Genomic DNA, 24,093 nt, shown 5'->3' on the forward strand with positions numbered 1-24,093 from the left:
ATAAGGCTGAGCATGTTGCCTCAGCAAATGCATTGAGGCTTGTCAGCCTCTTGGTCATTCTGTCACACCCTTTCCTGTTCATGAAAAGTTCAGTAAAGTTCACTCTTATTCAAGGCATCCCATAACATAAAAAGATTTTCTGTTCCCTAGTTCTGATTGAAAACCAATTACCAGAAATAGTAATGGGTTTCAGAAAAATCAGAGTCCCAGAGTGTTGTAATATTAGAAACATTTCACTGTTTTGCTTGCTAGCTCAAACAACTAGAATAAAGTGGTTTAGGAAGCATGAAACAATACTGATTGCTAATGTGAGTACTACCAAAAGGTTTTCGAGAGCAGTGTGTACCTGCCCTCAGGTAATGAAATTTGCTTCACTGTTTCCAAGGTTTTTCTCTGGATTTAATTTTTGCACCTTGTCTTCGGTAGGTCTCTTTCTAAGATAATTAATTTTCTTGCGTGCCTGTGCTCTGTCCAGCCCTGAGGATCTTCCACGCTGTTACTCCTTCATTTGAAGCTCAACCAGACACAATTCAATTAGTTGCTCCCAGAAGAATACACATGCACACCAATAGCAGCAAACTGCTTTTTAATGATCCCTTTCATCTTTGTCAGTGGGGGCCTGTTTTAGAGTACTTTGAAGCCAAAGGCAGGACTCCCATTAGTCTTGGTGGAAGCTGGGTCCCCACCTGCAGACAAGCCGATAGTTCACTCAGGTAGCTCATGGCCCCCCATAACTGCGTGACTGGCAGGAAGATTATGAAGGCGTATTTAAGGTTGTAAAGCTGAAGTAAAAAAACCTCAAACAGGCCTGCTTTATTAAAGATCATAATTGCATTCAGGAGATAAAAGAGAGCTATTTTCTTTTATAAGAATTATTGCTGAACTCCATCCATAAAGTGCTCCCAGCAGTACTCTTAGTAAGTTGAATTACTGGCATTCTCATGAATTTAATTCTTTTCTAACTCATTGTATCAAAGATGCATTTTACAACCAAGTATGGAGACAAGTACTTACGATAAGTATTTTTACAGGGTAGACATTTTGCAGAGGAACCATTGTTTTTAAACATGACGAGTGAATAAGGAGTCAATGTTTATTATTTGATTACTGTTTGTCTTGTATGCCTAATCATAAACCAGGACCCTACTGTGCCCTGTCCTAGAGAGCTTGCTGTCTATGCATAAGGCAGACAACAGATAGACAGAGAGTGAGATGAACATGAGAAACAATGAGACAATAATAGTTGGTCTAATTGTATTTACGTTTTACGATAAAATATCTGTCCATTGCCCATTTCATTGTGGAGGGAGTTCACTTTGATGACAAGAAAAAATCCTTTGCTTCCAGTGTTTACTAAATTCAGTCCCAGAGATTTCAAAGTTCAGCATCCACAAACTATCATTCCTTTCAGGGAATTTGGTCATGATAGACCTAAAGAGAAAGAGGTTCAAAGACTCCCAGCAAGATTCTTTTAAAAAAATCTGTGTACCACAGTGACTGTTCGGTTTACTTAGGCTTCACTGAAACAGTTTCCACAGTGTCCCAGGAGGCCAGTGGAAAACACCCACCTGACATACAGTCTAAGTGCTAGGTCTAGTCTTTGGTTCCTGCTTTTGCATTTCACTGTAGTCTTAGTTCAGCAAACATATAACCAAGATGAATCTATTCTTAATTCTGTTAAGAATAATAAAAGAAGGAATCAACCATCTCTTTCAGGTAAAAAGAAAATCTTGCCTTTTTTGACACTACAGCTTTAGTAAAATTGCCATTTGCTAGTCTTCTGCCAGAAGGGAAGTGCAGTCCTTTAAGCAGTTCTGAGTCATCCTTGCCACATCCTCCATTGTACATGTGTTGGACAGATCCTCTAAATAATTTTCATGTTTATTAGTGAGGGGTGGGAATAAATTTTAATATTGATCTTTCTGTGGAGCTGTGTAAAGCTTGGGGGTGAAGGGCTAGGACTGTTCAGAGCTGTAGCTTCAACTTACAGTGTTTGGTTTCAGCTCATATCGTGATGGGAATCATTCTGAGTTATGTGTTATGTGCATAGAGCCATGTAGGCATTACAGTGCAATTTCTGGCATTATGTTCTTAAGTTCAGGAATACAATTACATTTGAAATGTCTTTTCAGTCCCCCAAATCTTGGATTGAAGAGGTCTTCAGTAAAAGAGAATGTGCACACATCATTCCCAGTTCAAAAGATCCTCACAGGTAAAACAATGAATTTCACTTTCTTTCTGTTACATTTACAAAGAATCAGAGTAATTTTTTATGGGCGTTGTGTGTAGCTTGGATGAAGTTCTTTGCAGTTTTGCAATGCCCCAGTTGGTCATTGCTGGTGTTTAAGGGTTTTCATAAATACCGTCACCAGTACATTTTAAATGAGGCTGTTTGTTTGAACTAGAAATTGGCAACAATTGACCTTCCTAGGCTTCTTAGGTGTGTTGCTCTCAGTCCAATAACCAAAATTGTGGTATGGCATCCAGTTGAAAGATTGAGTTTCATGGACTTACTGCTGCACAGGAATTCTTAATCCAGTACCACCATTTTCTCCCTTCCTCAGAATAATGCCTGCTGCTGATCACAGTCTTGTGAGATAGAGGTTTCTGCTCAGGCTGGTGTAGAGTATGAAAAGAGCAAGGAAAAGATCAACCTGTGTTTTAGGACCTGAGAAAGCAAACATAATTTGGCATCCCAGATTGTGTATCTAGTGGATGGCGTTGCGTAGATAAACTCAGTGAGATCACATTCTGGGGATGTAAACTTGTAATTTTGCTCATATTGTTCTGATCACATGGATAGTGTAGAGCAGATAAGATAGAGAACTCATCTGTGAAACGCAGATTTGACGTGCAGTCTGAGATGTAAAACACCAAACAAATCACTGAAGTTACCCAGTACATCTTCCAGGGGTGAGTGCAGAAGAACACAGCCTTTAATGCTGTGGATAAGCATTTTTTCACAGGTGAATTGATATTTTATGAATACCATTACAGATGGTTTCTTTTATACAAGCATGTATTAATTATCCATCTATTATCACAGGTGTCCTGCAGGATGCCAGGTGTGCCAGAATTTGATCAGGTAAGAGTGCATAAATATGTATCTATGATTTGTATAATGACCTAAAGTTAGTGATGGGCATTCCTAGTCAAGGAAGTAATGACAACAAAAATAACCTTCCTCTTTTATTGTCAGAGTAGCATTTCTGGGAGTGTGCTGGAGAATGTTTAGCATGGATCTGGGTAAAATAAATTGTATGATAACCTTTAAATTATTTGCAATAGAAAATTTTATCCAAATACTTTGTGTGGATGAGTTTGTCTTAATCTTTTCCTGAGAAATGAAAGGCAGAAATATGCCTTTAAATGGGAGACAATTCCAGCTGTATCCTGGGTGATATGAAGAAGAGTGAAACGAAACTAATGGAGAACAGTAAGAATTACAGAAAGAGGAAGAACAAAATAAAGGGAGAAGAAACAGGGTAACAGAAACATCCCTGATGATAGGTTTTCTGAAGATTTTATCATCTTCTCTACAGTGAGCATTCTCAGTCCCTGCTTTTGGGAAGGCGAGCAACAAAAATTACATTATTTTGGTGCTTTTAACTCATGTGTGGGTTTTTCAGACAGCTAGTATTTTGTGGCTTCTACTAATTAGTTGTTTTCAATCCAACATTTGTTGTCCAGCTGGTGTTCCTAAACAAGTTTTGATACTGTATGTTTATGATAATAAATTATCATTTCTTGGGAACAAAAATTTTAACTTTCCTTGACATTTGTTTTGTGTTAAAGGCCTCTGAAGGCTGAAGCAACAGAAAATGAGTTTCCGATAACTAGTGACTAGCAAGCTGATGCTAACTAATCCTGTCATCTGCATGAGCATGATTATTTGCTTTTTCATTATGTTTCATTTCACATTTTATTTTGCTTCTGAGATTTATGTGAAACAAGAGTCACATTTTCCAAAAAGCAAGTAAGTTACTCCTTGAAATCAGACCACTGTAAAGGGCCGATATACAGAATGATGTTGGCCTTGTAAGTAAGGCAAATGATCTGTGTGGCATTTGTTCGGAAAGGGACAACTCCCTCTGAGGGAATGGTCGCATGTTTATTTTGCTTTAGGGCAGAAGAATAGAGATTCAAAGATTTTTGCAGGTGTTCTCGAAGTAGAAATGCAAGGAGGATTTTAATGCTTCCTGCTAACCTGCAGATAGCCAAGTGGATATCTAAGCTGAAGTTAACTTGTGCTTCAAAATGTGGTGGTTTAATCCCATCTACATAGAGACTACAGCAGTTCTGCAGTTGTCTCCCTTCCCCCTGCAGAGTGACCACATTGTTATTTGGTCTGGGAAGCTCATTGGCATGAAAATTAACCCGTTGGGGTGGAAAACCAAGCCAAGATTAGCTTTCCACCAGATCAGCCTCCTAATCAAACACAATTTAGCTGCATGAATGTGAATACTACAGTGGGAGAGGGAGGAAGAGAAACTGGAAATGTGCACCCCACAGGGTGGGTTTGTTTTTTAAGACATTAAGACATTTAAGACATAAAAAACCTTTGTGGGTTTTTTTATCTTGTAGTTGTTTCTTTCACTTTTTGTTGAGCATTTTCATGCTGTTTAAATTCCTGTGAATCCTATTTGTTGGTCTGTCTATATATGCAGAATGTGTGTGTGTCTGATGTTCATTTCAGTCAGCTGTTATCTTGCGAGTACATTTTCCCAAATGTTAATGAATGTTCTTGTATATCTTAAGGTGTACACAGAGCTTTGTTCTAGGAGAATTCTGTTCTAGCATGGAGAAATAATTTTCACACAAGTGTTATAACTGGTTATATTGTATTTATTAGATCAGCAATGAAACACGTTTTGGGTCTCCTGAGCTCTGTAATTTTCCACAGGAGTCCAAAAGTGATGTGAATGTACTTGATGCCTACTATAATTTGATCTAATATTGTAGGCAAATGAAATCTGTTAATGATTTCTTACTTGCAGAGAACTTCTAAGGTTTGCAAACAGTTTATGAGTAGGTTATGCAACTATTTGCTAATACTAAGTAGAATAACTCCATTTAGTATTTGCTAATCAAATTTGAGTAACTTACTGGCACCTTTGTCCATACTTCCCTGGTGTGTTGAAATGGCCTCTATCTGCTCTTCAGTGCAGTACTCACAAGCACATCCCAGACAGCACCTAGATGAATCTCACTGCATGACTATTCAGGAATGTGGTGTCGAACTTCTGCATCTTTACACATCTGAGATGTTCTCATAAATTGTCTCTATGTCTGACTTTTGGGGCATATTTTTGGACACAGTCTCTAAAGTGCTGCCTGCTAGGGCACCAGATTTTGTAATCTGGCTACTGCAGTTACTTTTACCTCAGTGTCAACCCTCCAGGTTTCTTCTTGTTGCTCAAAGTGTGACTTTTCCAAGAGTCTGTTTTTGTGTTGCTGACATTGCTCCGTCCTTCACTAGTAACTTAGTGAGCCTTTGAGTCAAAGAAGGTAAAGTCATTGCAAAGACGCTTTGAATCAATGGATATAATACATTCATAGGATCACAGGATAACTCAGGCTGGCAAGGACCTGGGGAGGTCTCCAGTCCCAGCCCCTGCCCAGAGCAGGCTCAGCTGGGGGGTCAGACTGGGCTGCTCAGGGCTTCACCCAGTTGGAGTGTGAAACCCCCAAGGCTGGAGAGAGTCCACCTTCCCCAGGTCCTGGCTCCACCACTGGGCTGTCCTTCTGGGGAACAGGCTTCTCCTTATCTCCAGCCTGAGTCTCCCATGTTTCAGCTCGTGTCACTGCCTCTCACCTTCCTACCACGCATCACTGTGATGAGCCTGGCTGCATCTCCTCTATCCCCTTCTGTCAGTACTGAGGGTGCTGTTGGATGCCCCCAAAACCATCCCTCCTCCCAGCTGAACCATTCCTGGTACTGCAGCCTTGTCTTGGAGGGCAAGGGCTCCAGCCCCACCATCCGTCACCGGGATGGGCACTCTTCCCGGAAGTCCCTTCAGTTTGCTGCAGTCTCTTCTGTGTTGGGGACCCAAACTGGAGGCAGTACCCAGACAGGGTCTGACAAGCACCAAGCAGTCCCTGCCCTTCCCTGGCCTTTGGGCCATGTCCTGCTTGCACCACCACAGGCACCACTGGCCCTTATTGCTGCCCGGGCACATGGGTGGCCCTGGCTCATCTCGCTGCCCACCAGCACCTAGGGCCATGCCCCACAGCTGCCCCCTCACCAGGGCTGCACGTGCCCTCCATCCCCTCCTCCGGGTCACTGATGGAGATGCTGAACAGGACAGGCCTCGCACAGACCCTGGGGGATCCCACTTGATACCAGCCTCCAGGCAGTGTCTGACCCATAACCGCCACCCTGTAAGCCCACCACCCAACCAGGTCCTCACTTGCCAATGTGTCCTCCCTCCTAGACTGTAATTTCACAGCCCAGGTACAAGAATATTGGAGGAGACGGTACTGAAAGCCTGGCTAGAGTGGAGGTAGATGGCATCCACTGCGTTCCTCTTGTCCCCAGGATTTTGTCGCAGAAGGCAGTCAGGTGGGTCAGGCATGATTTACCCTTGGTAGATCCTTGCCAACTGCTCCCTGTCACTGTCTTCTCCCTGCTGTGCCCAGACATGGGATCCAGGAGGTCTCACTCCTTGATTTTACCTGGGACTGATGGCAGGTCGGCTGGCCTGCAATTCCTCAGAGTGGCTTTTGCCCTTTTATGAAGGCAGGAGTGACATTTGCCTTTCTCCAGTTGTTGGGGACCTCCATGATCTCTATGACCTTTGAGAGCTGATGGACAGCAGCTGCACAAGGGCATCAGCCACCTTCCTCAGCACCTTGGGGTGCAGCCTGACAGGTCCCAGGGACATGTGCGCGTCAGGTGCTCCCAAGCGATCCTGACTCCACCATCATCTCTGACTGGTAGCTCCTCTCCTCCTTGAACCCTGTCACTATGCACACAGCACAAAACTTTACAGAAAAAAAACAAACATCTGTATGTAATTTTCTGCTTTGGTTTCCTCAGCCTTCCTGAGAGCCTCTTAGTCTTGGCTTTTGACCTCCCAGGTGCCTCAGGAGTCCTTAACACCGTGTCCCTTCCTGTGAGACGTCTAGAGAGAGCGAGTGTGCCAGCTTGCAGCAGAGCATGAGCAATTTGGGAAATATCAGTCCTTTTGAGTTCATACCTCTTGCTGTGGTAATCTCTGAGGTAAAAGCAGTTGCAGGTACCCTGCACACCTGTGTGTTAGGTCTATGTGCAGTTCCTCCACTGCCTGCTCAGCATAACTGAGCTGTTCTGAGTGCGGTTTACTTCTGCGTGCATTTACATGTAAACATTAAGTATGTAGTGCAAATTATGTTAATTACTAAAATAGTTCAGTGTTCACTTGGCCTCTCAGTTTCAAGGTTACTGCACTGATTTGTCTTGTCAGATGGTTAGTTCCGTTCTGTAGGATCTCAGCTTTGAAAAGGCAGGTTGCTCTGGCTCTTGCTGCTCTAGCAGGGGCTGCTGATGTGACCCTGTATGGAACAGTAACGTATGAGATAGATAGTCATTCTGTGCTCATATTTTGATGATGGGCTGAAATTAATTGAGATTTTTAGAAAATGTAATCCATTGATGATGAGTCTGATTGATTGATTGCTTTTCAGTGCTGTCCTTCCAAGCACTGGTATTTGCTGAATCAGATGGAGTAATGTGGTATCTAATTGAGTAATGTAAGGTAATGTATTTAGTTGGGACAGCTATTGGCTCTCTTGTCTTTCAGAATGACTCCTGGATGAAAGGTCTTGTTAATTGTGAGACCACTCTAGGAGCAGTACAGTGACCACAAGGTATTTTTGGGACCAAAGAACAACAGGATATCTATGTTTTTCTCATCTTTCATCTAAAGATCAATTTTTTCCTGACATTTGCTGTCTCTTGCCTTGGAGTCCCCCCAAAAAGCAAGCAGAAAAAACTGGACCAAGGAAGCTAATAGCTCAGCTGTAAAGAAATTTGTCTTCTGAAGACCAGTAATAAAATCAAAACTATCTCTTCTGGTCCTTACTTTGACGTATGCAGGGAGAGTTTTGAACAAGTATAGTCATTGGTCTCGTGCTCTTTGTGGGCAGATTTTATCCAAATATGTTTCCCTTGTGCTGTCTGCTTTGCAGCTACATTGCTCTGAAACACTTAGTTTAGGTGTGTCTCTGTAGTGACTCTGAGTGTGGATTCTGAGTCCACGTGTCATTTGACAACATGATGTCAGCAATGATCTTCCATCTGTGTCGATCGCTCACGCTCTTCTGAAATAGTAATTTAATTGTATATCTGTAAGTGACTTGGTGTGACTGGCTTATTCTCCAAGTTCCTGCATGGATACTTTTTGTTCAGTTCATGAGCCTTGACCCGCTTGTCTTGGTTTGCTTATAAGGAGGCAAAATTACAACGGGTTTTACTTTTGGGCTCAACAATAGTTTGTTTCAGCAGCTCCTGTGCCCCCTCTCCTAATCTCTGGGTTTTTTTTTTCTGCCACCACCACAGTGGAAATGGTTGTGGAAGGACGCAGTGAGCCAGAATGGGCAATACTTCTGGATAGAGTAACTTAGTGATAAAAACCCCTCTGTGAGGCTTCCCCCCCAGCTAGATCATTTCCTCTTCATTTTTCCAGGATCCAGTTGTGAGCACACTCTGACTTCCTTCTGGCAAGTCCCTGGATTTCTGTGATATCCTACTGTCTGTCTCAGCTAGGGAAAAGGTGTAGGTGTCTAGGTTAGCTAATCTATATTGAATTAACTTGAGAAAAATTTGGGCATTTTCGGTAGTCCCTGTTGCCTTCTGACTTCTAGCTAACTGTCGTCATACATGTGACAATAGAGCTCAAGTCCTTTCTGCAGTGCTAGGCTTGTACAACTCTTTAATCCTCCACTGAATAAAATTGTTTAATTGAGTTATTAATTCCCCAAGAGTGTGGGAGGCTTCCTTCACCAGTCTGCTTTTGCAGAGCATTGAATCAATCAAATGTTAATTTGCCTGTGTTGAAAAACTGGAGTGCAAACATAATTTCATGGTTTCTGGGTATCAAAAAGTGCCTTTCTAAAACAGTTCACTTCCTTAATTTGCTTAGGGTTGTTTTGGGGGTTGTTTTTGTTTGTTTGTTTGTTTGTTTGTTTGTTTGTTATTTTTAATCTATTTCTCTTTCACCAGTTAGTTCTCACTCATCTCCACAGAAAACTCTCTCTCTTTCTGAATGTACCTCCTCAGGGTTTTGCAGATGTTGTTTACATCTAACCTGCCCCTAGATCCACAAGTAATACATCTGAGTCCCAAGGCAGCCATTGAGTTTGGGTTGGAAGATGTTTGGTATCTTAGAAGACTAAAAGTGAAGAATTTATCTCCATTTCCCAGGGTATATTAACTTCTGAAATGTCTAAAGGAAAACTGGACTGTCAGATGTCACTATAAATTACATTGAAGTTAATCCTGTAGAAGAGACTGGAGCCTGTCGAAGCCTGTATGACAGTAATACTGATTGAATTTGGAATCTGAGTTATTCATCCAGTTGCAAACTTTTAATGCTAACTGAGCTTCTGCTAAATTTCTCTTAACATTACACTTCAATCCATTTATTTTGTATATTCACTTTGTTGGCGTCCAAGGGTTGGCATAAAGGTCACCCTGAAGTTCTCTCTAGACTGAGGGTTGCTCCTCTCCTCCTGATTAATGACAGTAACTCCTAGATCTTTCTTCAGTACCTAGAATAACCTGTGGTAATAACCATAGCAAACCTTGGTCTCCTAAGATACTCCTCTGAAATCTCACATATGAGACCAGTGAATCTGACCTGCATTGCTTGGGTCAGAATTGCTATACGGGACTCTCAAACTGTTACAGAGTCACAGCATGGTTTGGGTTGGAAGGGACCTTTGAAGATCATCTAGTCCAACCCCCCAACTGTTATTAGCGTTCCTCAGATAGAGAACAAATTCTGTATCCCACAAAACATATTTATGATTTAATTAAATGTCATTTTGCCATTGTTGAGATTTTTTTTTTCAGCTGTGTTAATTTTTGTTATATTCTATGTCAGCAAGCTACAATATCCTTCTTTGTAAAAAAACTATTTGGGCTATTCTGATGAAGATCCTAGAGTTGCATGCAGGTGTGTTTGATATAAAATAGTTTCTTTCTTTTTAATGTGAGATGTTGCTGTGGACGGCTGATTGGAGATCACCCAGGAGTAGACTGTAGCTGGCCTGTGTATCAGGCTGCCCTACAGAGAAATGATGGAGAATGGTCTGTGCAAAAACACACAAAGACGAGTCCAACGGATGCATTTGGTACAATCAATTTTCAAGATGGAGATCACACTTACCATGCCAAGGTAATAGAAGCTGTGTTTATATGTCTGACTTCTTTTTATATTTTCAGCATAAGAAAGACAAAAAGTGATTTTGGGTGAATATCAGATTTTTTGTCTTAAGAGAGCGGGAGAATGTAAAAGTCAGTCAGGTTAGAGTGTGTGTTTGATTTTTTTACATTGAACTTCATCGCAGTTAATTATAGCCTGTTTTGCTCTCTGTATTGCTCACTGATGTATTTTTGTGCTATCATGTTAGCGGTACTGTGAAAGTTCTAATCCTGCACAAAATCTTTAAGACATTAATGCTGAGAACTTTGTAAGGTGTTGCAGTTTCTTCTTTTGGAGTATGTAAAGGAAGTTTATTTTACCCATTATTTCTTCCAGTATATTAGACTCTCTTATGATAGCAATTTGGATCAGCTGTTGCACCTGATGGTTAAAGAATGGCAGATGGAATTGCCAAAGCTAGTGATCTCTGTTCATGGAGGCATTCAAAATTTCAAGCTTCCCTCAAAGGTCAAGCAGGTTTTCAGCAAAGGATTGGTGAAGGCTGCTGAGACTACAGGAGCATGGATAATTACAGAAGGCATCAACAGCGGTAGTGTAATTATTTTTCTTTGTTTCAGCCTTCCTCTGGTGTTCTTTCTCTGCATATGAGCATATACATTTAGAGCAAATATAATGAAATTGTTTGATAATTTGTGATATTTTAGCACAAAATGAAGCTTTTTTTTAAGGTACAATGCATAATTCAAAAGAGTGACATCACATTCCTCTGCTGTTGACAGGCATTCTGAATATTTTTAATAATTTTTTTTTATTAAAGAGCAGAGTATTCTGCATGCAATAAGAAACACTGATAGTAGATAACCAGAACTTATTTGCAGTCAATTTTATTTGCTCCATTAAAATGTTTAGGTTCTCAGGACTGTGATTGGTGTTTCTGAAACAGTTTTCAAATATAAATTTAACTTGTGTTTTATAATTAAGAAAGTTTTGAATTATGATAATCCATTAATTAGCCCATTAGTGTCTGAAACTCCCTGTAGACTACTCTTAAAAACTGAGGGGGTCAGTAAGCCATGGAACTGAAACAGTTTTACTTCTTTAGCTTTTATTCAGTCTGGTAACCTTACAGGAGAACTCTTCTGTGCATTTATGTAAATAATAAAGTTTCTATGGAGGTAATAAAACGCCATTTGCAACATATATGAGTATTATTAATTACAAATATGTCCTCAGTTTGAAGGATTGATGCATTGTGTCTGAGCTTTACAATGCCTGCAGTGCACGTCAAATATACAAGTGGGGTGGGATGGTTTGTTTCTGGTTAAAACTTAGCCATAGAATAAATTAAATGATGGGAAACCATTTCATTGGTGTCCTGTAGCATGTCTCCGAGTGTAGAAGAAAAATGATTATTTAATTATCTGTCTAGGAGTGTCCAGGCATGTGGGGGATGCACTGAAAGGCTGTGCCTCACCGCATCTGAGAAAGATCTGTGCTGTTGGGATTCCTCCATGGGGTATCATTGAGAACCAGAGGGATCTCATTGGAAAAGATGTGAGTTGGACACATTTTGATAGTAAAAACCTTCATGTTCAGGGGATGTTATAGCTTTCTTGCATACTTTATTTGCTGCTTGCTTCATTTCACTCGTTTGATATTTTTTCTCAGTAATAGAGGCTTAGATTTTGTTTAGGAGTAGAATTCTGTGGCATTTTGAGGCACTGTATTTTTTTTTTTTGTAAGTAAATGAATAGTTTTAAAATATTTCTCTTCTTACAGGAAATTGCCATTGCTTTTTGAAATTTTGTGATTAATTAGGCATTTCTCTTGTGGTTGCAAATGATGTATTTCTGTATTCATGTGATTCAGGATTAATCTGTATTATGTACATGTATCATTCTGTACATGAATACATGTATTTCTGTATTCATGTGAATCAGGTTAATCATATACACAAATAGGCTATTAATATGCATGATTTTTATTCATAAACTGGAACTTTATGGGAGTGCCAATGTGAGGGCACAATCTACATAACTGTCTAAAAACACTTGACAAGTAAGGTGAAATCATTCTTGATAAATGACAGCTCACATACATGTTTTTAATGGGAATACACCCAGGAAACATATGCCACTGTGTTTCAACTGTTGCAAAGAAAGGCAGGCAGTGACTCTGTCTAAGGACTGCAAGCCGACTCAGAAATGCTTTCTGTGGTATTAATTGTGGTTTTGTTGCTGTTAAGAATGAAATGAGAACCCATGTTTGAGTAGAGCAGCAAAAAGCATGATGGAGGCTTTCAGATCACAATATGATGAAGAAATACATACAAGCGAGGCAACATAAATGGTGATATTTGGTTGGTTTCTTTGAAGATCTTTTTATTTTGGTTTTCTTAGGTAGTTTGCCTGTACCAGACTCTTGGTAATCCACTCAGCAAGCTAAGTACCCTCAACAGCATGCATTCTCATTTTCTAATGGCAGATGATGGGACAGTAGGCAAGTATGGGAATGAAATGATGCTCAGGAGGAATTTGGAGAAGTACATATCACTTCAAAAAATACACACAAGTGAGTAGTGCTGTGATCAGCTTTATGACAGAAAAACCTGTCCTAAAAGTTGTGGAGGTACTTGACATTTCCTGTTACATCTTGTACATTTTCATTTGCCATGGATTTCACTGCGGTTGAAAGTTATTAATTGCACGTGTCTTGAACTCTGAATATCAGGAAAATGAAAAACACAGCATTTTTATAAAACATTGTGCATGTGGGCTAACTCACATTTTGGTTTCTCAGTTGTAGAGACGTCTAAATTACTCAGATTATTCAGTAAGTATTGAGGATTTGCTCACTTTGCGGTTTTGTGTGGTCTCCGTATTAGCACTAGATAGTTTCCCAGCATTTTGCTAGGTGGAAAAATTGTCACATTCAGTGGAATTTGAATCCTTCTTCCCCTCTTCATTACTTTTATCCTCATCACTCTTCTGTATTGCAAGCCTGTGACCTCCTCAGGTACAGAAACAAAGGCTAGTTGCAAAAGGAATACCTTCAGCCAATGTTTGCTTGTCAGATTTCATAACTTCCATTGTTTGCCTTTACAGTAACTGAGTTATGGTATAGAAATAATGAATGAAATATTTATTACATAGACAAGTATTTATTTTTATGCAGTAGATTGTATAAATTATTTGTGGAAGTTCACTCTTACCTAGTGATTTAAATCTTGAGGTATGTTAAAAAGACATTAGCAGAGTTATGATGTTGAATTGTCCTTTCCTTTATCTGCTCACATTATAGTATTTACAAACTTAGAAACTTAACCAGTTTTTAATATAATCATATTTAGAGCTTCTTACTCAGCCTTTTACACCTTTTCTTACTATGAGTTTTTGCAAATCAGACTTTCTGTTGGTTTTCCATTTCTGTTGGATCTTATTTGAAATTTATTTCTGATTGTTAAAAAAAAACACCCTGCTGATGTAAAACTTGAGAAAGTCTGTAAAGAAGTGCCTGATTACTTTTCTATGTGTGTAGGTAAACAAATGGATATTGACAACATTTCAAACGCCATCAACATCCTTGTGTGTGAGAGCTATCATAAAGGGCAGAGAGATATTCTGACGAATATTCCTTCTTTCCAATGCTAGGGCCGCATACAATTTTATCAGGAGGTTTTCATGGTCTTTTTGATCTGGTTGCAGAAGTTCTGTGAAAGTCTTAAAAAGTGTAAGTCAAATTAGAGATGGTGAAGGCATGATTTCCTCTCAGTTGAACCATGTATGAGACTCCTTCATGAGTATTTATTTACCAGATGTTCTGATTTTTTTGTGTGACTGAGACCTGTTTGTAACTGGTTAGATGTGTTTTGAAACAGGAATGGGCCAAGGTGTACCTGTAGTTGGGTTGGTGGTGGAAGGAGGCCCCAATGTGATCCTAATGGTGTGGGAGTACGTGAGGGCCAGCCCAGCTGTCCCTGTGGTGGTCTATGAGGGCACTGGCAGAGCTGCAGATATCCTGGCTTTTACCCACAAACACACGGGTGATACAGGGTGAGTAGTGGCATAATGCTCCTCCTGCTTGGTCTGTCGTGTTGGGAGGGACCTGAAAATGCCTGTCTCAAAGCCACTGAGAGAATTTCTAATGCTTCTAGTAATGACCCCGCCATGGTCTTTCGCTGACTCTTACTTCTGTGAAGTGGGAGCAGTTTCTTCCTTCTTTGCCTCAAACCAGAGCTGAAAGAATTATTCTGCCAAATTTACTAAGGCTTTTTTGAAGTGGAAAAAGAAACTGCATCTAGCTATGTTGAGTTATTGCAATGTTTCTCACCTTTGGCGAGGGATGCTGCTGGGTGACCCCAGAGTGCCTGCTTGGGTTTTGACTCAGTCCTTTCTCCTGCCATCAGTATTCTGTAAGTGGGCTTGGATTTGGGTTGCACAAAGCTTTTGAGACTAGGGCTGGGGTTAGTTACTGTAGGAGCCTTAGGCTAGGGTAGGAGGAGGACTAAGGTTCCTTGGCTTTGGCTTTGGTTTACCCAGTGGTAACCCAGAATTCTCATCCTCGTCTAGCTGTAACTCTTTATGTCACCTCCAGTGCAGCCTCAGCTGCATACTCTATTAAACCTACTTTGATGAAAATTTTACATCCAAAATGGAAATAAATATATATATATATATTTGTATAGCCAATTGCTATTTTTGTGAAAGTTTTTCAAAGTCAAAAGGGCTTTTTAAATAAAAAATCAAATTTTAAAAAGGTGGCCTGGGTTCGTTCCAATTTAAAAAAAAAGAACAATTTAATAAACTTTATATCCTAATTGTTCATTTATTATCTTTTCTAAATATTCTTTTAGGGGGCTGGTATTTCTCCCTAGTGTGTTGTACTGAGATTTTTTTTCTTCACTTGCTTTTCCTTCCATATTTTGATCTTTAAAAAAAAAAAGCCCTGCCATTTCAAAAGAAAAGGAAAATATGGACGGAAAGGTTAACAGAAAGATAAGTGAGGGAAAAAAAGATGGGAGGGGTATGAAGCCTAATGAACAAATAATGAGGAATTTAATTTTATCCCTATATGATTATTGAAAGAAAGAAAAAGCTTTCTAAACTTTTAGTGATTTTTAGCTCTGTATTCAAAGACAATCTTCTGAAAATTGTTAACTTTTTTATTTGTCCTGTTTCCAGTAGTATATATGTATGGTCAGAACTAATGCCTGTGTGAATAATAATTTACGTTATGGGATGCCTTTGCTTTGTTCTGTCAAAAGAATGCAGGAATAAGTCAACAGAGAAGTAGAAATAAAAGAGGTTTCTCATATGTCTCTGCTTAGCCCAAGTTTTGTCTTTTGCTGAGGTGTCATTTGGGCTGGTAAGAAGAAGCTAAAAATATACTTACTCTTGCTTGTATGTCTGTTCTTCAGGGAGCTGCGCCCTCAAGTGAAGGAGGAGGTCTTAGTGATGATTCAAAACACATTTAGCTTGGGACAGAAACAGTCCAGTCATCTATTTCACATTTTGACGGAATGCATGGAGCACAGAGAGTCCGTGAGTGGGGTTCACTCTCTGACTTTAGGATGTCTTCATTTGCTTTTATCCTTTTTGCTCTTTCCGTGTTGGGTTGGCGTGGGTACAGCAGTTGAAGAAATAATGGTGTTATCTCTAATATAAAGATAACACAAAGGTGTCTGTGCTGATTTATATATTGGGAAGCTCCACAGAGCCTGTTTAGTTAACTTCTCAAGTCTCAGTTGTTGCTTATGAAATAACAGCCTTTCTGATTTTAGTAAAACGCCAGACATCTTTGTTTTCACAGGAAAGATCGAGTAATTCCTATTTTTTTTCTTTTCTAGTAGTGTCTTACTTGTAATTTAGATATATTTCCAACCATTCTTCTACTCTGGGAGGAGCTGTTGATACTCTTGAGGGCAGAGAGGTCCAGCAGAGAGATCTAGACAAATTAGAGAGCTGGGCAATCGCCAACCATATGAAGTTTAACAAGGGCAAGTGCCAGATTTTGCACCTGGGACATGGCAACCCTGGATGTACATACAGGCTGGGGAAAAATAGGCTGGACAGCAGCCCTGTGAAGAAGGATCTGGGGGTTCTGGTCGATGGCAAGTTGAACATGAGCCAACAGTGTGTGCTGGCAGCCAAGAGGGCCAACCGCGTCCTGCAGTGCATTAAGCACTGCATTGCTAGCTGGTCGAGAGAGGTGATTTTCCCGCTCTACTCTGCACTGGTGCGGCCTCATCTTGAGTACTGTGTGCAGTTTTGGGCGCCACAGTATAAAAAAGGATACGAAGCTACTAGAGAGTGTCCAGAGGACAGCCATGAAGATGGTGAAGGGTTTGGAGGGGAAGCCGTATGAGGAGCAGCTGAAGTCACTTGGTCTGTTCAGCCTGGAGAAGAGGAGACTGAGGGGAGACCTCATCGCAGTCTATAGCTTCTTCACAAGGCGAAGAAGAGGGGCAGGTGCTGATCTCTTCTCCCTGGCGATCAATGATAGAACCCGAGGGAACGGCAGGAAGATATGCCAAGGAAGATTTAGGTTGGACATTAGGAAAAGGTTCTTCAGCCAGAGGGTGGTGGAGCACTGGAACAGGCTTCCCTTGTGAGGCAGTCATGGCACCAAGCCTGACAATATTCAAGAAGCATTTGGACAATGCCCTCAGACATATGGTGTGAATTTTGGGGTTGTCCTATGCAGGAACAGGAGTTGGACTTGATGATCCTTGTGTGTCCCTTCCAACTCAGGACATTCTGTGATTCTATGATACTCACAGAACTGTGCTAGAATGTGTCTCTGAGTATTGAAATGTACTTCAAAAATGTGCTGCTGTGTTTAGTGGCTCAGGTGCTCATCTGAGAGTAGAATCACAGAATCATAAAATGGTTTGGGTTCGAAGAGACGTTAAAGATCATGTAGTTCCAACTCCCCTGCCATGGGCCGGAATACCTTCCACTAGATCAGGTTGCTCAAAGCCTTATCCGGTCTGGCCTTGAACGCTTCCAGGAAGGGGGCATCCACAGCTTCTCTGGGCAACCTGTTCCGGTGCCTCGCCACCCTCACAGTAAAGAATTTCTTCCTTATGTCTAATCTAAATCTACTCTCTTTCTGTTTAAACCATTACCCCTTGTGCCATCACTACACTCCCTGATAAAGAGTCCCTTCTCATCTTTTCTGTAGGCCTTCTTTAAGTACTGGAAGGTTGCTATAAGATCTCCCCAAAGCCTTCTCTTCTCCATGATGAACAACCCCAGCTCTCTCAGCCTGTCCTCACAGGGGAGATGCTCCAGCCCACTGATCATCTTCGTGGCCCTCCTCTGGACCCGCTCAAGCAGGTCCATGTCTTTCTTATGTTGGGGGTCCCAGAGCTAGATGCAGTACTCCAGGTGGAGTCTCACAAGAGCAGAGTAGAGGGGGAGAATAACCTGCGTTGACCTGCTGGCCATGCTTCTTTTGATGCAGCCCAGGATGCAATTTGCTTTCTGGGCTGCGAGCGCACATTGCTGGCTTGTGTCCCATTTCTTGTCCACCAGTATCCCCAAGTCCTTCTCTGCAGGGCTGCTCTCAATCCGCTTATTGCCCAGCCTGTATCCCTGTTTGTGATTGCCCTGACCCAGGGGTAGGACCTTACACTTGGCCTTGCTGGTTTTCATGCAGTTCCCACAGGCCCACCTCTCTAGCCTGTCAAGGTCCCTCCAGATGGCATCCTTTCCCTCTGGAGTACCAACCATGCCACTCGTCTTGGTGTCATCCGCAAACTTGCTGAGAGTGCACTCAATCCCACTGTCCATGTCCCTGACAAAGATGTTAAATAATCCTGGTTTCAATATGGAGCCCTGAGAGACACCACTCATTGCTGGTCTCCACCTGGACATTGAGCCATTGACCACAACTCTTCGAGTGTGACTGTCCAGCCAATTCCTTATCCCCCAAGTGGTCCGTCCATCAAATCCATGTCTCTCCATTTTAGAGACAAGGATGTTGTGTGGGACAGTATGAAATGCTTTGCACGAGTCCAGGTAGATGACATCAGTCTCTCTTCCATTACCTATCCATGCTGTAACCCTGTCATAGAAGGCCACCAAATTTTTCAGGCATGATTTTCCCTTAGTGAAGCCATGTTGTCTGTTACCAATCACCTCTCTGTTTTCCATGTACCTTAGCATAGTTTCCAGGAGGATCTGCTCCATGATCTTGCTGGGCACAGAAGTGAGACTGACCCACCAGTAGTTCCCCGGGACTTCCTTTTTAGCCTTTTTAAAAATGGGGGCTGTGTTTCCCCTTTTCCAGTCACTGGGAACTTCACCAGTCTGCCATGACTTTTCAAATATGATGGAGTACCAAGTCTGTGTTGTGGGAGTAATGACAATTGTAACAATGATCACTAAAATGGAAACTACTCAATAGGTTTTTATTATTTTTTGTTTTACTTTATTTGAGTGTCTGTGTTCTAGTTGAAAACTGAGTAGATATCAACCGTGTTGCATTTTTATGTTTCTCAGCTTCAAAGGCTAATCAAAAGAAAATAGACGCATGTTATTATGCAATAGGTTGTGCCAGTTTGCCTGGGATGCCATTGCATTAAAAAGCAAAATGGTACATTTTCTGTCTGAAACAAAGGGAAATCATGTCTGGGCCTTTGCCATTGTTTGTATTGAAATGTGTATGATTTAATCTACCACAGCCCTTACCAAGAAGAAATAACTACAGACTTCTCTGCCTCACCTCAAATAGTATACTTATGCAATTCTAACAGATAACCATATTTGATGCGGAGTCAGAAGATCAGCAGGACATTGATTTGGCAATTCTGACTGCACTCTTGAAAGGTACCTGTCTAAAAATATGACCTGTTTTCATCTGGCATACAGTCCCATTGGCTTATCTTTTCAAAGCAAAGGCATAACATCAATGTGTGAAAACTGCTAGGTCCTTTGCTTTTTTCCTAGGTACAAATATGTCTGCTTCAGATCAGTTAGATCTGGCGTTGGCCTGGAACCGGCTAGATATTGCCAAGAAACACATATTGGTTTATGGACAACACTGGAAGGTACTATTGTCTTTTAATTTTCACAGTGGCTTTACACTTTATTATGATGACTAATTTTCCATGATTTGCATTTGTCAGGCTTTAACTAAGGAATAGTTTGATGCTTGGAGTCAGTCTTCTGGAGTAATCATCTTTGATTTTGGTGAGGCATTACTCTTAAAATTTTGAAGTATTCAACTGCAGAGTGCATCAGATGACAAATCAAACACATTTATTTCCCCAGAGAAGAGCTGATATCTAAAATTCCTGTAATTTTTGCTGCTAGCTTTTCCAAATAGTTTCAGTGGTCTTTCTGGATATGTATTCGTCAAGCTGTGTTGACAATCATTGGTGGTCAAGGATATTTCATTGTAGCCCAGAGTACTCTTTTTCTCCAAAGGAGTAAACTCCAAAGGAATGTTGCCTCTATTTTCCTAGCTCTAGACAGAAATACAGAAATCACAGTCCTTTGTGGTGTTACCAGGTAAAAAAAAGGTAGAGTTAACTATGGTAACATGGCATCGTGGCATTATTTCAGATATTGTTTCTTAGGAATAGCTGTAATCAAGGCAAGCCATGATTTAGACTTACATTAACTATATGCCTGTGAAAGAACATACAGTAGCAATTGAATCAGTCCTATAAATTGTGTTTTTCAAGTTTTCAGATGTAATCCAGTATTTAAGTATAACTCTCCCTAAGTGAGTTTTTACGTACATAATATGATTTTTATAGATGATAAGTATAAAACTCTATGTGCCTCAACATGTGCTATTCCCATTTGTTATAAGATTAAATATTTTCTTCAAGAAATTATATCTGATGCTCCCAGAAGTACTTTTTAAGTTTTCCCTTCCAAGAATTGCAAGGTTATTTTTCCAGTCCCGAGTGCCTTTTCTTCTTTACAATGTAAATTTTGGAAAATCGACAGTGAGTATATTTTTTCTGAGTGACCGTAGCTGGTTGTTTGGCACAACAAGGGAGCTGAATTTGTTGATCACCAGTCCGTACTTTCCTGTGGTGTATAAGGCTGAATACATGGAGGACTATGCCTGAGATGTCTACAATTGGGCATCCATGAATTAAAGGAATTTTTTTTGTTGTTAACCTCTTTGGGCTCAGTTCACTGTCTGTGAAGTGGAGATGATCATGTTGTGTTCTTGCACAAAACCTGGTAAAAATAAATGATGTTGAGTGCCCACTGAAAGGCAAAGAAGGAAATTGCCAGTTTCATTTTCAGAATTTGAATGGTGTGTGAATAATAAGGGATGTGCCAAGCCTGGAACAATAAAGTTAGAACAAAATGTTGAATAGCTCCCTGCTAGGAGAGCATCATTCACTCTGTGAACTGAATAAGACTAAGCCCTCTGGGGAAACATAGCATATGATTGAGCAATGAATAATTGTACCATTATTCATAGCGATGAATTATCTAGATAACTTTTGAGTGTTTGACTGCATAACTTTAAGAGTGTTTCTGTCCAACAGACTTTTGTTTTTATGGAATATGGAAAAGATTTGTGTATACACGATGACGTGTGCATATTTTTGCCCTTTTGATTTTTTTTAACAATATCCTGTTGTGTTTTAAGTCTATGAATAAAATGTATTTTTCCCAATGTCTTCTTTCATTGTTTTATAACTCGTATATTTTTTATTTGTTTATTTAATTTTTTGCCTTCAACAGCTCTGCTGTGAACTGTTGATAAGCTTTACTGAAGCACATCTGTGTAAGATATTAAAGAAAGGGGAAAACCATCTAACTGCTTGAAATTCTATACTATGGGAGTAAGAGAGAAGCATTATGCTTTTGCCATTTTTATCATTGAAGATATATGTTGGCAAGGCCTGTGAGTCTGCATCATTCCTTTGTGTTTACATGAGAAGTGTAGCAGGTGAAACTTGCTTTAACTGGTGAATTAGTATAAATGATACAGTAATAGAATCGTAGAACTATAGAGTAGAATCGTAGAATCATGTAGGTGGAAAAGAGCTTTAAGATCATCGAGTGCAACCATAAACATAACACTGCCAAGTCCACCACTAAACCATGTCCCTAAGTGCCACATCTACACATCTTTTAAATACCTCCAGGATGGGGACTCAACCACTTCCCTGGGCAGCCTGTTCCAGTGCTTGATAATGCTTTCAGTGAAGAAATTTTTCCTAATATCCAATCTAAACCTGCCCTGGCGCAACTTGAGGCCATTTCCTCACATCCTACCACTTGCTACTTGGGAAAAGAGATTGGCACCCACCTCGCTACAACCTCCTTTCAGGTAATTGCAGAGAGCGATAAGGTCTCCCCTCAGCCTCCTCTTCTCCAGGCTAAACAACCCCAGTTCCCTCAGCCACTCCTCACAGAACTTGTATTCTAGACCCTTCACCAGCTTCATTGCCCCTCTTTGGTCACACTCCAGCACTTCGATGTCCTTCTTGTAGTGAGGGGCCCAAAACTGAATGCAGTATTCATGGTGTGATCTCACCAGTTACCAGTACAGGGGGACGATCACTTCTGTAGTCCTGCTGGCCACACTATTTCTGATACAAGCCAGGATACCATTGGCCTTCTTGGCTACTGGGGCACACCGCCAGGTCATATTCAGCCGGCTGTTGACCAATACCTCCAGGTCCTTTTCTGCCAGGTATTTCCAGCCACTCTTCCCTAAGCGTGTAGCATTGCATGGGGTTGTTGAGACCCAAGTGCAGGACACAGCACTTAGCTTTGTTGAACCTCATACAGCTGGCCTCGGCCCATTGATCCAGCCTGTCCAGATCCCTCTGTAGGGCCTTCCTGCCCTCCAGCAGATCAACACTCCTGCCCAACTTGATCTCATCTGCAAACTTAATGAGGGTGCACTCGATCCCCTCACCCAGATCATTGATAAAGATTAAACAGAACTGGCTGGGGAACAGCACTTGTGGCTGGTCACCAACTGGATTTAACTCCATTCACCACAACTCTTTAGGCCCGGCCATCCAGCCAGTTTTTTACCCAGCAAAGGGTATGTCCGTCCAAGCCATGAGCAGCCAGTTTCACCAGGAGAATGCTGTGGGAAACGGAGTCAAAGGCTGTACTAAATAAAGAGATCTTAAACAGAATGTTAAATTTCAGTGGCTGTTTGCTTTCTGACATTTTTGTATGATGCCTTCTGTTCCTTTGTAAAAAGGAGGCTGAGGGGAGACCTTATCGCTCTCTGCAACTACCTGAAAGGAGGTTGTAGCGAGGTGGGTGCCAATCTCTTTTCCCAAGTAGCAAGTGGTAGGATGTGAGGAAATGGCCTCAAGTTGCGCCAGGGCAGGTTTAGATTGGATATTAGGAAAAATTTCTTCACTGAAAGCATTATCAAGCACTGGAACAGGCTGCCCAGGGAAGTGGTTGAGTCCCCATCCTGGAGGTATTTAAAAGATGTGTAGATGTGGCACTTAGGGACATGGTTTAGTGGTGGACTTGGCAGTGTTATGTTTATGATTGCACTCGATGATCTTAAACCTCTTTTCCAAAATGATTCTATGATTCTATGTGTATGGGAAGTAATGAATAACATTTTCCTAGTCCCCACTGCTTTGACACAGAATATTTTCAAGTACTGTTGCATAGTCCCCAGTCTTCACTCCTGGCTTTCCCAAGGTGATTATCTGCTCAGTTTTTCCATATTTCTGACAGTCTTTTCTACTCTTCTGTGTACTTTTTTCAGGTCTTAAAGTTATCTTTTGGGATAGGCAGACCAGCACTTTACCCAGTATTCAGGATATGGAGGTTGTTCATTGAGATATTTAGTGAAATATTAATATTTTATACATTTTTGTGTATTCATCTAAGTATAAATCCTAATAGTCTGTATGCCTTTTTTACTTGTTTTCAACTTATATTTGGCTTATATTCATGCTTTCGAAAGATACGTCCACTAACATTTTTTCTGAGTTAATTTCAAGACTGACATGCAGGTAGGGTTGTTACCGAAATGCACATTATTTCACTTTTACCAATATTGAATTCCACCTGCTTTTTTGCTGGTTAGCCCATATTATGGGATTTTTCTGCACCTTTTCCCAATTGCTTTTATTATGGTGAGTATTTTTGTATCATCAGCAAGTATTGTCAAGTCAGTATTCAGTATGTGGGATTTTCTTGGTCTCTCATCACTATTAATAATCTTTTTCCCTACCACTTTATCAGTTCTTAAACAATTGGAGGACCTTTTGGCTTGTGACAGCTTAATTTGCTGAGAAGTCTTTCAAGAAAGCCATCATCAAAAGCTTTTATGGGGATACAGATGTACTGTATCAATCAGGACAGCCTTATCCTCATTGTCCCTGCCAAAATTCTGGTAGAGTTATGATTTTGTTCTACAAAATAACTGCCTTGCTTCTTCTTACTCTACTGTATTTACCCATGTTGCTATTATTGCTATTTCTTATTGTAGTTTCGTTATATTTGTCCTTACGAAGTTCTAATTGTATTGATATGCCATACTTTGACAACTTGTACACTCCTTTGTCTTTTTTAACAATTGGCATATTTTCTACCGTTTTCCATTCTGCTGTGAGAGGGGCTGATTTCAGCTATATTTCAGTTCCCTGGGAACTCTTAGGTGAATACCACCTGGTCCTGACAACTTGCTGCCACTTTACGGATGACTTCAATAATATTTTCTACTGACACTTCAGTTTGACACAGTTCCTCAGATTTGT

At 40.7% G+C, this 24,093-nt stretch overlaps 1 protein-coding gene across 1 annotated transcript in view; it reads left to right on the top strand.

The window, feature by feature from the left end:
• Positions 1-24,093, top strand: part of TRPM6 (transient receptor potential cation channel subfamily M member 6) — a 77,609-nt gene that overhangs the window by 14,844 nt on the left and 38,672 nt on the right. The window contains exons 2-11 of the mRNA XM_082337157.1: positions 2,133-2,212; positions 3,047-3,085; positions 10,199-10,379; positions 10,743-10,956; positions 11,797-11,921; positions 12,767-12,938; positions 14,245-14,419; positions 15,784-15,907; positions 19,126-19,198; positions 19,319-19,419. Of these exons, the coding sequence (XP_082193283.1) occupies positions 2,133-2,212; positions 3,047-3,085; positions 10,199-10,379; positions 10,743-10,956; positions 11,797-11,921; positions 12,767-12,938; positions 14,245-14,419; positions 15,784-15,907; positions 19,126-19,198; positions 19,319-19,419 (1,284 nt within the window). The remainder of the gene's footprint in view (positions 1-2,132; positions 2,213-3,046; positions 3,086-10,198; positions 10,380-10,742; positions 10,957-11,796; positions 11,922-12,766; positions 12,939-14,244; positions 14,420-15,783; positions 15,908-19,125; positions 19,199-19,318; positions 19,420-24,093) is intronic.

The sequence above is a fragment of the Platalea leucorodia genome (genome assembly GCF_965183815.1).
Source record: "Platalea leucorodia genome assembly, chromosome: Z".
NCBI classification, from domain to species: Eukaryota; Metazoa; Chordata; class Aves; order Pelecaniformes; family Threskiornithidae; genus Platalea; species Platalea leucorodia.